The sequence below is a fragment of the Scleropages formosus genome, chromosome 1, assembly GCF_900964775.1.
Source record: "Scleropages formosus chromosome 1, fSclFor1.1, whole genome shotgun sequence".
NCBI classification, from domain to species: Eukaryota; Metazoa; Chordata; class Actinopteri; order Osteoglossiformes; family Osteoglossidae; genus Scleropages; species Scleropages formosus.
This window is the reverse complement of record NC_041806.1, coordinates 53,214,011-53,228,341: the sequence shown is the minus strand read 5'-3', so window position 1 is coordinate 53,228,341 and position 14,331 is coordinate 53,214,011. Positions and strand designations below refer to the sequence as shown.

At 55.5% G+C, this 14,331-nt stretch overlaps 1 protein-coding gene across 1 annotated transcript in view; it reads right to left on the bottom strand.

Annotated features, from left to right (window-relative positions):
- sorcs2 (sortilin-related VPS10 domain containing receptor 2) overlaps positions 1–12,896 on the bottom strand; it is a 120,489-nt gene extending 107,593 nt beyond the window's left edge. Inside the window, exon 1 of the mRNA XM_029247589.1 lies at positions 12,454–12,896. Within this exon, the coding sequence (XP_029103422.1) occupies positions 12,454–12,840 (387 nt within the window). The 5' untranslated portion in view covers positions 12,841–12,896. The remainder of the gene's footprint in view (positions 1–12,453) is intronic.
- Between the last annotated feature and the right edge of the window lie 1,435 nt (positions 12,897–14,331).

The window sequence follows — 14,331 nt, the reverse complement described above, 5'->3', positions numbered from 1 at the left end:
GAGTTATAGCTGTGCTCCGGTGCTCACAGGTTTTATAACAATGAGGACTAAGAGAAAGGAGGGAAACGTGACACTCATATATATGCACGCTGTCGGTCACGTATCTCAAGTGCGTGTATGCAAGTGTGCGTGTGCTGAGGACTCTCATGGGTGTGTCTGTGGAGTTTGTGTGTCTGTAGCCTGAACACTGCGAGCGCACGCGTGCACACACACACAGATTGAGACATAAGAAGAACTTGCAGAAACACAAAACACTGGTTTAACACTGTCCAACAAGCACGCGCGCACACACACTCCAGCTCCATGGGCCCGTGACCCAACAAGGCCCTGCAGCCCGGTCGCCGGCAGCACCCTGGCCCTTCTGTTCCCGCTCACGCTGAACGATTAACGCAGCGCCACCCGCGCATAAATCACACCGCGGCCGATAATGTATTCATGGGAAAATTGAATTTATTCACCGCCGGAGAGCGACGCGCCTCAACGCCGCGCCCTATCAGGGCCGGCAAATTGTATCTCAAATTGAAAGCAGGTGGGAAATTATTTACACAAAAGGAGGCAAAGAGGGAGAGGCAAGTGTAAGAGCAGCGCTGCGTTCCTATTCCAACAAGGCACTATTGTCACGCGCAAACACGCACACGCACGCAAGCATGTTCTCTCCCCCGACACGTTCCCCACGCGACACGACGCCTCCCTGAAACCCACCTACTTACTGCGGAGCGAGTGTGTTCTGCTGGAGACACAGCAGTGGCGGTCATGTGGTCACAAGTAGCGCTGTCTGGAGCCCAGCGGAGTCGCAACCGGAGCCGCGTCCCACTTTACCGCAGCGTGGGACGCGACTCCTCTGTGTCTCGTTGGCATGTTAAGAAAGGGGCCCCTCGCAGGCTGGTCTCACCATGGGAAACCTCTGTCTCCAGACGCAGAATGGACCGGAACCCGTGCCCCCATCAGCGGCGCGCATCCCCCCGTGCGTGTCTCCCTGCAGGTGCCATGGAAACGGAACCCCGGCATCCCCCCGGGGAAGGGATGCCCGTGATGCCGAAGCCACCGGGTATGAGGGCCCCCGGTTATGTGTTTACTGTATGAAACACGACAGGGATGAGCGGGACGTCGCAGAGAAATGGTGCGTGTGGGGGTGCCCGCGGGCATAAAGGAAGGACTACATCCAGCGAGGAGGAAACGTATGCAAACTCCACACAGAGTGAGCACGACTCGAACCCACGTCCCAATGCGTAGTCCAACGGTGTCACCGGCGACTGCAGGCTCCTCTTCGTCTTCCCCACATTGATGTATAACTGTGATTATTATTGTTATTAGCGTCATTACTGTTATTGGCATTGTATATTATATTTCTGCGTTGCGTTCATATATAACACAGGCTGTGGGTTTGAGTCTCAGAGGTTCCTCACCGCACCCCCTGACTGGGGACACGTCCAACAGTCGGCAGCCAAGCTGGCACCTCCTCGCTCGGCCTCCCTCAGCAGCGCTAATATCGCCAAGGTCATCCCCGGTTCGCCCGTCGCCATGGCAACGCACCGCGTCCGTCGCTCCCGGCAGCTGAAGAGGAGCTCGATATCATCCCGCTGAAGCGACACGTTTGATCAGCGGATGCAGAGTCTGTACCCAGTCTGTCCCCCCTGCACAGATACACATATAGGCAGCAGGGGGCGTAGTGGTCAGGGCCACCACCGCCTCCTGCTGTAGTGCCCTTGATCAAGGTACTTAACCTGAACTGATACAGTAAAAATTACCCTGCTGTGTCAATGCGTGTATCATAACCGAGGCCAGGAGAGGTAGGGATTGGACCCAAGTGCGAGTGCGTTTGTAGGGACAGGCAAAAACAGAGGTCTTCATGGCGCGGATGTCGTTTCCAGGGGCGAAGCAAAGGTCAGAAACCAGGAGAGTCAAAACACAAAAGAGGGAAACTGGGTACAGGGAGAAGACCGCTGAATGTCCCAAAGACACGCAAGGAGGCGTTTGCAAGACTCCGCACCCCCGGTACCAGGACGGCGCTGCCTTTATACCTGGCCGGGCTGACTGGTACCTGGTGTTGTCGCTGTGCTCGCAGGTGTGGGCGTGACAGCGTACATCAGCGTGAGTGAGAATAAAAGTGGATCAATAAAAGCAAAGTGAGTATCGTATCAACACAAGTTGCGACCGCAGCTGAACATCATCTGCTCTGCGCTCACACACCTGCCTCAATTATAGCTGCAAATGTTTTCTTCTTTAAAGTGGACTATGTCTGTGGTCTAAACATTTATATTTATATTTATATCACAGAAGAGAGCAGGAAAAAAACCAACCGAGAGAAATGAGGGCAAAGCAGTTTCAGAAAGAAGATTCAATTCACTGCAGCATCTTTGTAAACAGCACAGTTTCCCACTGTTTTATGTGTGCACACAGATTTAGGTCAGCGAACACACACACACACACGCACACACACACACACTCCTTATAGTGTACAGCATTCCTAAGTGGTAAAGAACTCACCCCTCCCGTCTGATCCCATGCAATGATGGATATGTTAATGACAGCGCTCGCACCCGCAACACCTGCATCCGGTCCAGTCCTGCCTTGGCGAAGAGATGCGGTTTGTCGTTAATGCTCAGTGCTCTGCTGACCGCTGTGTGAACTGTCCTCATGGACACTGTCGCTGCTCTAGACACCAATAACTGTGAGCAGATGCTCCTCTATGAACTCACTGTAACACCACTGACAAACACTCGTCCACAGGAAGTCAGGAGCAGGAACCTTCCAGAGGTACTGGTGGTGATCAGTAGCCTAAAATCCAAAGGGAACTTCACAGTGGGTGGATGGGTGGGTGGATGGATGGATGGATGGATGGATGGATGGATGGATGGATGGATGGATGGATGGGTGGGCTTCATCTCTCACTGTTCCTATAGGAAGCAGCTCACTGACACCAGGTCACGATCCTGAAGTGTAAGAACTTCTGCTATTTTCCATTATGATATTCAGTCTCAAGCACTACAGTAAACGAAGGGGGTGCAATGGCGCAGTGGGTTGGTCCTGGTCCTGCTCTCCGGTGGGTCTGGGGTTCGAGTCCCGCTTGGGGTGCCTTGCGACGGACTGGCGTCCCGTCCTGGGTGCGTCCCCTCCCCATCTGGCCTTGTGCCATGCGTGCCGGGTTAGGCTCCGGTTCCCCATTCCCCGTATAGGGCGAGCGGTTTGGACGGACTACAATAAACACTTTCAGGAAAGGTCCATCCGAACCGCACCCTGCGCAGTTTTGAACCCCGGGGGTCGAGGGGAGAAGCGCACGCTCCTCCGCTCTCGGGTCGCCTTCTTGCACGGACGCCGTGGGCCTCGGCGAGGGAGTCGATGCGAGGAGCTGGCGCTCGAAGGCACATCTGCGAGGGCGTTCGGCGGGTCGAGCCACACGCCAGTTTCCCAGGCGACACACGGGAACACTCTGTCTCTTTTTCCCAAACACCCCCTCGCTCCCTTATTACCGCCAGCGTGAGTCACGGGCCCTCGCAGGTTCCGGGGAGCCGGTCGGGGCCTCCAAGTCACCTCGTGCGCGTTCCGTCTGCTTCGCGAAGTCATTGCGCAAAACAAACAGACCCGACGCTCCGAAAAGCAAAGGGATCTTTTGTGGGGACCACTTCTCAGAGTCAGTCTTCACCCAACCTTACCACGGTAAACTGAGCCTGCGAAATCCTTCTTAAGGAGATGTGAGCAACTGGGCTGTCCCCATGTGGCCACACCCACACCCCCACACACCCACCCACACCCACACACACACACACACACACACACACAGTCTCGGGCCATGGTGCTACAGCTAACAGTTATTATTACCTGGTGTTGGGGGGAGATTCCCAGACTGTTTCTGTAACCATGCACATAAATAGTATACCGTGGTACAAACCTTTACTTTTATCACTTAATTTTGGATAGCCCATCAGGGTGTCACTTACTGCCAAAAGGAGGCAACCGGTTCCAACTGGCTTTATAGTGGCTGGTGGGAAGTGGCCCCACCCCCCACCTTGGGGATGTACCATTATGGCAGGGGTGTTCAAAATGTGTTGGCAGTCATAGTGTGAAAGGTATATTTATGTACTTGTTCTGATGTCCCCATGTGCCACCTGTGTCCGGAAAGTGTCCACATCTATTCCGTTTGAGTATGTTCACAAAACATGGTATGGTCCAAAAGGGGTGGGGCTTGTGGTATATGAGGAAGTCCTGAACACACGAGGGAGGGGTGAGGTGTGTACGGACTAGACGTTAAACACAGGCACCTGTACAGCCTCTGTACACTGCGTTTATGCCGTTTACTGTGTTTTATGTAACCAAACACTGTAAATAACAGCACAGTTTTCACTTGGACATCAAAGTGCTACATTTCCTCTGCAATCCTGTGTCTCTGACTTTGGTGTCCAAGAAATGTGTGGACCTAACGCTGTCTCTTCAGCAACGATGGTGTCACACCTCACTGACATCTACATTTATCTGATGTTTTTCTCCAAATTAATTTCCAATTATTTACCCATTTATACAGCTGGGTAATTTTACTGCAGTGCTTTAGGGTAAGTACCTTGCTCAAGGGTACTACAGATGGAGATAGGATTCAAACCTCTCAATGATGTCACGGTCATGGGTTCCTGACCCCCCAAAAACAGTTCTTTTAATGGTAAACGGTTATTATTATTATAACGTATTGTTATACAAGAGTGCAGTTTCCCTTCTTCATTAATGACTCTAAGACTCTGTGTGTGTGTGTGTGTGTGTGTGCGCGCGCGCTCCTTCAGCTCTTCTGTAGCTATAACGTACAGAACCCCTAAACACACATACTATATTCAGTGTTTATGCGTTTATTGAACTTTTACAGTAAAGAACAGAGCGGTAAAGACTGAAGAAATGAGGGAAAACGGTGTAAACAAAGTGACGCTCAGTGGACAAGTGGACACGGTGTGGACAGTCCAATCGGGGACATGATCACTGAGGTTATAAGAGGTGTAACTAGTAAGGAAGGGCTGATGGGGCTGAGAAGCGAACGCGGCACGACGCACGGTGTCACTGAGAACAAGAGCTCGTGTGGTTGTGGTGTCGCAGCCCCTCAGCTACATCTACATGTGATCCTCACAGGTGTGAAGCAATGACTCGCCAGCCCATGTAGCAGTACATGAAACCCCCGGTACAGATGAACCCTCGTAACGCAACTGGGGCTGTACGGGGATGTCCGTATTCAGTTTCTTGCAGCAGCTGGGGAGGTGACAGGTGAGACAGGGACACCGTGGGACGGTGCTCTCGTGGCTGCAGGTGTCACGGGGCTGTGAAGAACGAGGCGACTCCGCCGGGGGTCCGGCGGGACCAGCCGTCTGGAAGCGGGGGGACATCAAAGCCGATCCCGCCGAACTCGAACCCTCTCCGCCACACTCGGGTTCCCTGCAGACTCCCCTCACTGGCCAGTTACCACGGTACTCGCCGAGCTACTCCGACGTACAGCCGGACAGGGGGCACCGAAGTCCGCTTAGCCGAGCAGCAGAGTGCCCTTGAGCGAGAGACTAAATGAAAGAGAGCGGATAAAATATGCAACGGTTTTATTAATAGCTGCAACGTATGAAATATGCAGGTGCCACGAGGGCTGGACGAGTCCAAAGCGTGGACAGCGAGTCGTGTCTCTCCGCACACGTCGAGTGAGGAGCGCTTCTGCATTTTAGCAGCTTCCCGAAGCCGCACATCGAGATTAAGGGCAGCCGTGTTCCATCGCCCCGCAAAAGCCTCAACAAATAAGCAAAATGTCAAGCCTGCATGCCAGACCGCCGCCGTTACGTAAACGCAGTCGAGAAGGGCGGCGCAAACCCCCCCCCCCCCGCGGCTTTCTGAAACGAGCGTATCACCTGCTGAAAGGTGTGCCGCACGCCGACGGCGATGCCCACGGAGCGGAGCACCAAGGTGAGGAGCAGCTCAGAGTTCCTCCTTCATGTCTGCGGGGCACCTTCAGGACTCGCATCAGGGTCGAAAGGTCAAAGAAGGACTTCCTCACAGCATGCGCCTCGAGCAGGTCAAACCAATGAGGACGCCCCAGTGACGGCGCAGGCAACGTGCCCCCGCGACCCTGAAGGTCGAAGGTCGGCCAGCTGACTTCGCCGCTCGAGGCACCGCGCGCCCCGAAACAGCCACGTCCACCGCCGCTCCTTCCCGGATCGGCACGCGCCGGGCGGTCCGAGGGTCACGGGTTAGAACGCCGTATAAAAGGATTACACGTGGCGGCGGGTTGCCTTTGTCTCACACCAAAGACACGGGACCTCGCGGCAAAGCTCCGTGTCAAGCGTAACGGTAATTCGTCAACGATGAAGAGTGACTTCAATTAGAACTCAAGTGCGTGTCATTACCACGTCCGCCGCCATGTATTCAGCCTTCAGGGTCACAAGAGCGATGCGTCAAGGAGACGCCGCTGAGCTCCACACGTTCTCCTTCGCCCCGTTTGCGTCTCCTAGCGAGTGCATCCGCTGGGCCTTCGTGAAAATATCTGCACGGCCGTTATGGTGCGGACGGTATGGTACCGACACGACGGTACGGACGGTGCTGCTGGGACCTGCGACCTGTATAAGATTCCGGTGATAGATGTATCTGGAGTAGGTAAGAAATGTGATGAGGCACGCCTTGGCGAGGGCTGCTGTAGTTCTACAGGGAGAGACACACACACACACACACACACACACACACACACACACACACACACACACAGCTTCGGTACCGGAGCTTCATCCGTTCGCTCGCACAGCGGAGTCCAGCAGCTCACAGAGACACGGCCGGTATCACCGCGTGCGGCCGCGATTACATCACCGCTCGGCCCCCCGCGGCGCCGCCGAATTCCCGACCTCTGCCGGAACAGGGCGGCTCAGCTTCGCTCGGCACAAGTCCCGCGTCTCTCGGCGCTTCTTCCCGGTCAGAATGTTTGCAGTATTGGAGAGAGCGGATACCGCGAGTTCTCCGGCATGAGGCTACTTCCAATGACAGGGTTCTGTAAGAGCACCGTGTCAAGGGCCAACGGAACCTATAAACATGGTATTTACGTCAGTTAAACCACCGTGTTGTGATACATTTGCCCAGACTAAATTTTCATTTGAAATGCAGACACTGTCATGTATGAGTGCAGATTGCTGATCCAACTTACTGTAAACATGAGTGAACGTCCACCTGTGTGACAGTAAACAGGAACGAACACACACACGCGCACACACACCCATCCCTGCTTAATGAGGTTAATTCTCTTCATGAAATCTCCATTAGGCAAATTCCTGTCAGTAAAGGACCGAATTACCATCATTTTGTAATGGGGGGGGGGGGAATTAAAAGCCCCCAAAGGAAAATGTGTCACCTAAATTAAAAATGGGTGAAAATAAAAGGTTTTTTCACACATGGCAACACCACCACCGACACTAACACTTTGAACAATATTTTCTATAAAAATTATCAAACCCTATCTGTTACTCAAATTATTAAACCTGGTACCATGAATTGTGCAGGACGGGGACTCGTCTGGGACCTTCGGGGTCTCGTTCGGACTCCCACTCACACCGTACGTGCGACAGCGTAACGCTATTCTGCTCATGATCTAAAGGGTTAACGTTCACAACTTTACACGACTTTTTTATAAAAGTTTGTACTGAATCTGCGACAGTACTTCAGTTAAGATTTACCGTAATCGGCGCTTTCATTGGCTGAGGCTGCCATGTGACAGGAAGTAGGAAGTAGGAAGCAGGAAGTAGGAAGCAGGAAGAAAGTACAGTGCAGGACTGCCATTGATTTGGTTAAAGAAGATACATGGGTTTGCGTGTTTTGCAGAGTGAAACAGATTCTTGGCAGTGAATAAAATACCTGTTGGGGATAAAAAAAAATGACAGTATTTCTGAGAAAAAATGCCACAGTGCTGAATCATAAGCCTGTCACCATTTTTCTTGTGCAGGATCCATCGATACAAAGGAACGGCGCGCATCTCGGGGCCCATTTTGCGTGGACGTTCCGAGAGAAGCGGACAGTCGATCGGTCCGGTCCGAGGACAGCGACCCGCCGAGCACCCGGCGGCCCGTCGGAGCTTACCGTGTTTTTCGCCACAGATACGGGCCGTGCTGGTTCTGTCCCGAGGAGCCCCAGCTGAACGAAGGAGGGGATGAGAACCAACTCACGGCTGGGTCGCGTTACACTCTCGCAGCGCGAAGGCGTCCTTGCCCGCGTGGCACCCATTTCTCTCCGCTGCGGCGTTAGGCCGTGAGAGCAGCCCGCTTTCCCCGGCTCGGAGGAAGACGCGCGGTGCCAACAAACACGCGCCGAATCACCGTCGGATACACACCGTATCGCCCGTGGACACGCACCGTGTCAAACGCCGCTTTTCGAAAGAGAGCGATAGTAGAGGCCTCAGTGAAGTCGAGGGCAAAACCCCGGCGAAGGACTCCGACAATAAACGTAAAGGTAAGACCGCGATAAATGTCGGCTCTCGGCAGCGGGCGACTTCGAGAAAAGACCCCGCGGAGCTGCTGCGGGCGTAGCGATAAGGCCGCTCCTCGATCCTTTCGCAGCTAGAAACAGGACGTGGCGATAAATGCGAGGCTACGATCGGCGAGAAACCTCGCCGCTCTTTTGCGGCGAAGGTGGGTCAGAGGTCGCGAGCCCACGGGGCGCCGTGAGGAACACGCTCCTCCTCCTTCCCAGCGGCACGGAAAACGGGGCTCCGCAGCTCGGAACGGCGCGAACGACAGCGCTTCTCTCACATTCCCGGAGGAATTTCGCGGGGAATTTTCCCACGCGGGGGGCGGCGCACATCTCCGCCTGCGGGGATTAGGCGGAAAAATGGCACCGCCGCAAACGCGTCCGAGCAACAGAACGAGCATCTGGTTTTCCTCTGCTGCTCCTCAAAGCCCGCGCTGAAAAGAATCCTTCCGTTAAGAGAACACGTCATGTCACAAACACGTCGATGTTTTACAGTAAAACACACTCACCCTGAGACAACTGAATTTCCGTTACAGTAGCACCGACACACGCACACACACACAGTTCAGTAGAGTTGAAGCAAGAGTGACATTTAGCGCCACCTTCAGCTCACTAGGCGTATGTCCACCTTGACCAGGACCGAATATGGACTTTACTCCTGCGTGGAGCTGAGGGGCTGCGACACCACAACCACATGAACTCTTGTTCTGTGTGACACTGTGCGTCGTGCTGCGTTCGCTTCTCAGCCCCATCAGCCCTTCTTTACTAGTTACACCTCTTATTGCCTCAGTGATCATGTCCCCGATTGGACTGTCCACACCGTGTCCACTGAGCGTCACTTTGTTTACACCGTTTTCCCTCATTTCTTCAGTCTTTACTGCTCTGTTCTTTACTTTAAAGGGTTAATGAAGACATAAACACTGATTATCCTGTGTGTGTATGTGTGTTTTCTTGGTGAGTGTTAAGCTGACATTACAGCGGTAGTGCACGCCCACACACCCACACTCACACCCACACACACGGTGAAGGGAAAGTGCACCGTTGTGCTCCGTTGTACTGCTCTCTTACCATGTAGTGTTTCACATGAAGGGCTCTATTCAAGCCTCGTTAAATTCGGGATTCCGAGGAGCCTTTCAACGTTTACTGCGGTACGAGGCAGGTGGAGCGCTCCGGCGTTTCGGATATGGGAGCCCAACAAGGACACGTTAACGACATCAGACGTGTTTTTCTCTCCGTTTGTCCCGTGTCTGCGGAGCGAACTCTGCGTGCAGTGAGACGTCTCTCCACAGACCGGAGCGTCGTCGCGCTACACAAACGAGACACACACACACACACACACGACGTTATGCATTATGTGCATACTTAATGGTGCGCCGCCACCGCCGCCGAGACGGAGCTCTGGCTCCTCTAATTAATGATGGCAGGAGGAAAGTGTGATCTTCCCCATCTGAGCAACTGCACTTGTTTTCTCCAGACGTGAATGAAATAGCAGGCAGGGCGCTTCTTTGGGGGCGGTCGGTAAACAGGCCTCGTCTGCGGGGAGCTCGACGCCTGTCTGGGACGTCCGAAGTGTGCAGATTCTCACTTTGGACTCCGGTGTGATGGAAGGAGCTCCCTGTGTGCCTCGGAGCTGCTGAATCCCTGTCAACACCCAAGAAGGGTCTCAAACCCATCTCCTTCAGAGCCACTTCTCTCCTCATCTCCTAACTGCTCCACATCATACCATCTGTTACCATCACCACCAGGTGTGGCTCCAACCCCCCGTCTCTCTCTCTATCGCTCTCTTCCTCCTCCTCCCCCCTCCGCTCCCCCCCATGGGCACTGGCTGCTCTGCTGCCCGTTTCATGCCAGCCCGCTTGAGGAAACGCCGCCCCCCGCGCGCTGGAAGCGGGACGCCATCTTCCCACCAGCTCCACGTCAGACAAAAGGGCCATTTACTGCGCTTAGAGAAACACTCGAGCGACGAGGGAGCGCATCCCTCCTCCTCGCCCCCGCGTCCCCCTCTGCCCCTCGGCCCGCGGGGGGAGCCGCTGAGGCTGACGGCAGCCCTGCCTTGGGCGTCACACATCAAAGTGATTAGTGTAGCGGGGACTCGAACCCAGCCAAGCTAGCTCCCGAACGGCAGTGTGCACTGCAGGGCAATGTAACACACGCACGCACGCACGCACACACAAAGTGAATCAGATGCATTGCACATAATGTATAGACAACACATTTAGACGGGCCTATATTCACACAAATAGCCATGGATTGTGCACGCTGACACACACATACAGTACACAGTGTTATACTGGATACACACACACGCACACACGCACGGGGATGTAAGAGAGGCAACTCAAGACACAGTCACACCCAATCTGTACAACAGTATTCCTCAGGTGTTAAGAAGTGTTACGTAGAAGAATAGATAATATTTTAAAGAAATATCAGTGCAGGTGTCACTGTTACGCTGTAGGTTGCACATCTACACGATGCTTCACACTCATCATTCACACACTGTGTATTAAGTGCGTGAAGAAAGATCCTGGCACTCAGGATGCCGTGTTTCATGTTTGTATGAATTAACAGCGTGTGACGTGCAGAAAACAGGTGTGTGTGTGTGTGTGTGTGTGTGTGTGTGCGCGCGCACGCATATCCGCGCTTTCTGTGAATCCAACATGCGAATGCAGCTGCTGAGTGTGTGTCACGTGTCCACCGTACTCCCTGGGGCGCACACACACACACACACACACCCTTCACTCCCAGACTTGACTGTCTCTAACACACAGGTGACATTTAGGGACAAGTGACATAAAGTCAAACCTGTCAAATATCATTTCTGAGACGGGATTCGGCGCGACTGCTGGTTACAGCCCTGGCCTGTCGTTTTATTTGACCTCAGTCGAGGAGTTGTGCGTGTGAGCGAGCCATCAGTATAGGGATGTCTCCTCCAGACACACGGCTCCGTCCGGCAGCTGACAAAACTGGGCCACAAAGAGCGCCTGTGTTGCCCGAGCGCCGAACCCGCCTCGCACCGGCGTCCTTCCCCGGCCGTGACCCTTCGTGCGTGTCGTACTCTTATTAATATACGCTCGTACACTATTAGCGCACCGTTGCGCCGTTATTATACCCCGCTGCTGCATTAAAACACAAGGTCTGTATTCAACCGGTTCCGAAAGTTCGCTGTACCCGCGGACAAAGATCTCGGCACGCTTTCCTCACGAGGGGCCGGCAGGGGTCGCGGCGGTTAGAGTCGCCGCGCCGGTACGCTCGCGGGGCCCGGGTTCGAATTCCACCTCCCGCCGAAGCAGCCCCGATCCAGGCGCTGACCCTCAATGGATACGGTGACAATGACCCTGCTGTCTAAAGGGGCAGATGAGTGCAGGTCCTTCGGTGGAAATAAACAAGAGAAACGTCAGTAATTTGCATAATTAAGGGACACTTAAGACGAAGCGAGGGAGGCTGCTCTTTTTCAGCCACACAGACTCAGACCATATCAGTGACCCCCCCCCCATGACCCCCCCCGCGCTAACAGACAGCGATCGGTCGGACGCGGCGGAGGAACCGGTTCCACCGAAGGGTCTCGCTTCGGAGCGGCGGCGCGCCTCGCGTGCTCGCGCCCGGACCAACGGCAGGTGGCTCCCCGCAGCTTGCGCGCGCGCGCGCCCCCCCCCTCCGTTCCGTTCGGACACGCGCCGGCCGCGAGACGGACAGACGAGTACCGAAGTTGGCGTCGTTGTTATAGCGACGAGGAGAAACGAGGGGACGCGGCGCGAGGCACTTCTTCCGCGATCCGCGAGAGCTACAAATTAGCCAGGTGTTCGCATGTCATGCGAGATCTAACGGCGCGAGTCACCTTGGACAAAGCCGCGCGCTCAGCGCCGAGTCGTTCGGTTCGTACCGCGACACATCGCATCGGGTGCGCGCAGGCGCGCACGCGCAGCGCAACGCAACGCAACGCAACGCAACGGAACGCCACGGCACCGCGGCGGGGGCGGGCGGCCGGCCGCTACTCACGCTGCTGTTCTCGCCGGTCCAGTGGACCATCGCCTGGTTGTGCGTGGCGTCGCCGCGGAGCACGAAGGAGCTGCTCAGGAGCGACACTCTGTCCTGGGATAGACTGGCCCTGCGGGAGCGCGCGGCTCGCGCACCCCCTGCTCCGTCTCGTGCGTCCCGTGCGTCTCCCGCGGCGCCGTCGTCGTCGCGAGGGAAGCCCCGCCGGTCTCCGTCATCATCGCCGCTGCGAGCATTACAGTCTTTATGTTTATCGATAATAAGGCTCCCGGGGAGCGCGCCGCTGTCACAGCAGCGCGACGACATCCAGAGCGCGGCCACACACACGGACAGGTACAGGTGCGCGGACCGGACCCCTCCGGGGAGGACGCGCGCCCCGCGGATCGCCATGGCAGACTGACGGCGGCGGCGATGCGCGCGGCACAGAGATGGGGCGACTGTGAGCGGAGAGCGAGGGAGGGAGGGACTGGGGCGAGAGAGAGAGAGAGAGAGAGAGAAGGGGGGGCGGGGTGCGCGCTTAGAGCAACGTGGTCCTCTCCGTGTGCCAGAGCGCGCACTGGGGCGAAAGTCGCAAGGCTGCCATCTGGCGTACGAGTGCGGTACTGCAGCCTCCCGCCTCTTCGGTCGCCCCCTTATGCGTCTTTTCCCCGTTATGCGTCTTTTCCCCGCAAGTCGCCCCCTTTCGGCCCCTGTGAGCGGTGCAGGCCGGGGTCGCCTGCACGCTGTAGCCTCACTGTGCTTTACCGGCCTTGCCCTCTCAGCTCTTCGCAGGATCAATCCGTCTCAGCTGCGGCGCGAGCGGCACGATTCAGCTGCTTTAGCACTTGGCGGGGAGACAAAAAGTGATCGTTTCCACCACGTACCGTACGTTAAAACGGGCTCCCTTTGCCACGTCTGCAGTTATAATGGAGCGGCCGTGTTTATTATTTACCGCGGTCGGTATTGACCCGTTCCTCTGGAGCAATGGGCAGAAATGCTGTCCCGCAGCTCTTCGCCCGCCGATACGTTCTGTGTTGGTCACCGATGAGCCGTAAGCGCGGGAAACGCGAGGGCCTGAACTGCATAGCGGCCGAAATGAACGTGCGCTCTCGGCGTGCGTCGCGTGACCTTGTCGAAGTGTTCGCGTTGCGTTTCGTCTGAGATCCCGCGGTCACCGGTCGCAGTAATACCGCAGTAAGAGGGGTGCGCAGAGGTCAAGCTCCACGTTCCCGCTAATCCCGCTCCTCATTATGCCAAGTGCCTCTCGCGCCCGTGTGCCGCGTGCCGTCCTTCTGTCCGTCCCGGATCGGGTTACCCGTCGCTAAGCCCTGAAACCCGAGAGCCTCGTTAAGGGCTGGATCTGAGCTCCGGAACGAAACGCCTTCCGTACAGCGCCGGTTATGGCTCGCGAAAAGCAGGCAGGTGAAAACACTGGGGTTCGGCTCGTCCGCCGCCTTTTCCGACCCATTTGTCGGAGCTGCTCTTGCTTTATCCGTGTGCCCCGATGGAGCGGCTCTGGCCGATGCTCCCGGGTCTGCAGGAGCAGCTGCAGTATGAATGTTTGATGGCGCCATCCGGGGGATGGAGAGGCTGGGATGGATGGATGGATGGATGGATGGATGGATGGATGGATGGATGGATGGATGGATGGATTGGTGGGTGGGAGGGGGGGCATCTTCTTCCAGCCTCCACCGCCTCGCCCTGCTCCCGCCCGTGGGAGGGTGCAGGTGGACACAGGTAGGCTGTCGCTCATCTCGACGTGAATATGAATTCGATCCCACTAATTAATGCAGTTTACTTGTCTCTCTACGAGCAGCAGTGGATTAATTCATGACGACTTTGAGAGCATTAGAATGGAAGAGCATGTTCACCTATTTACTTCCCACACTTGCATGGTTTACA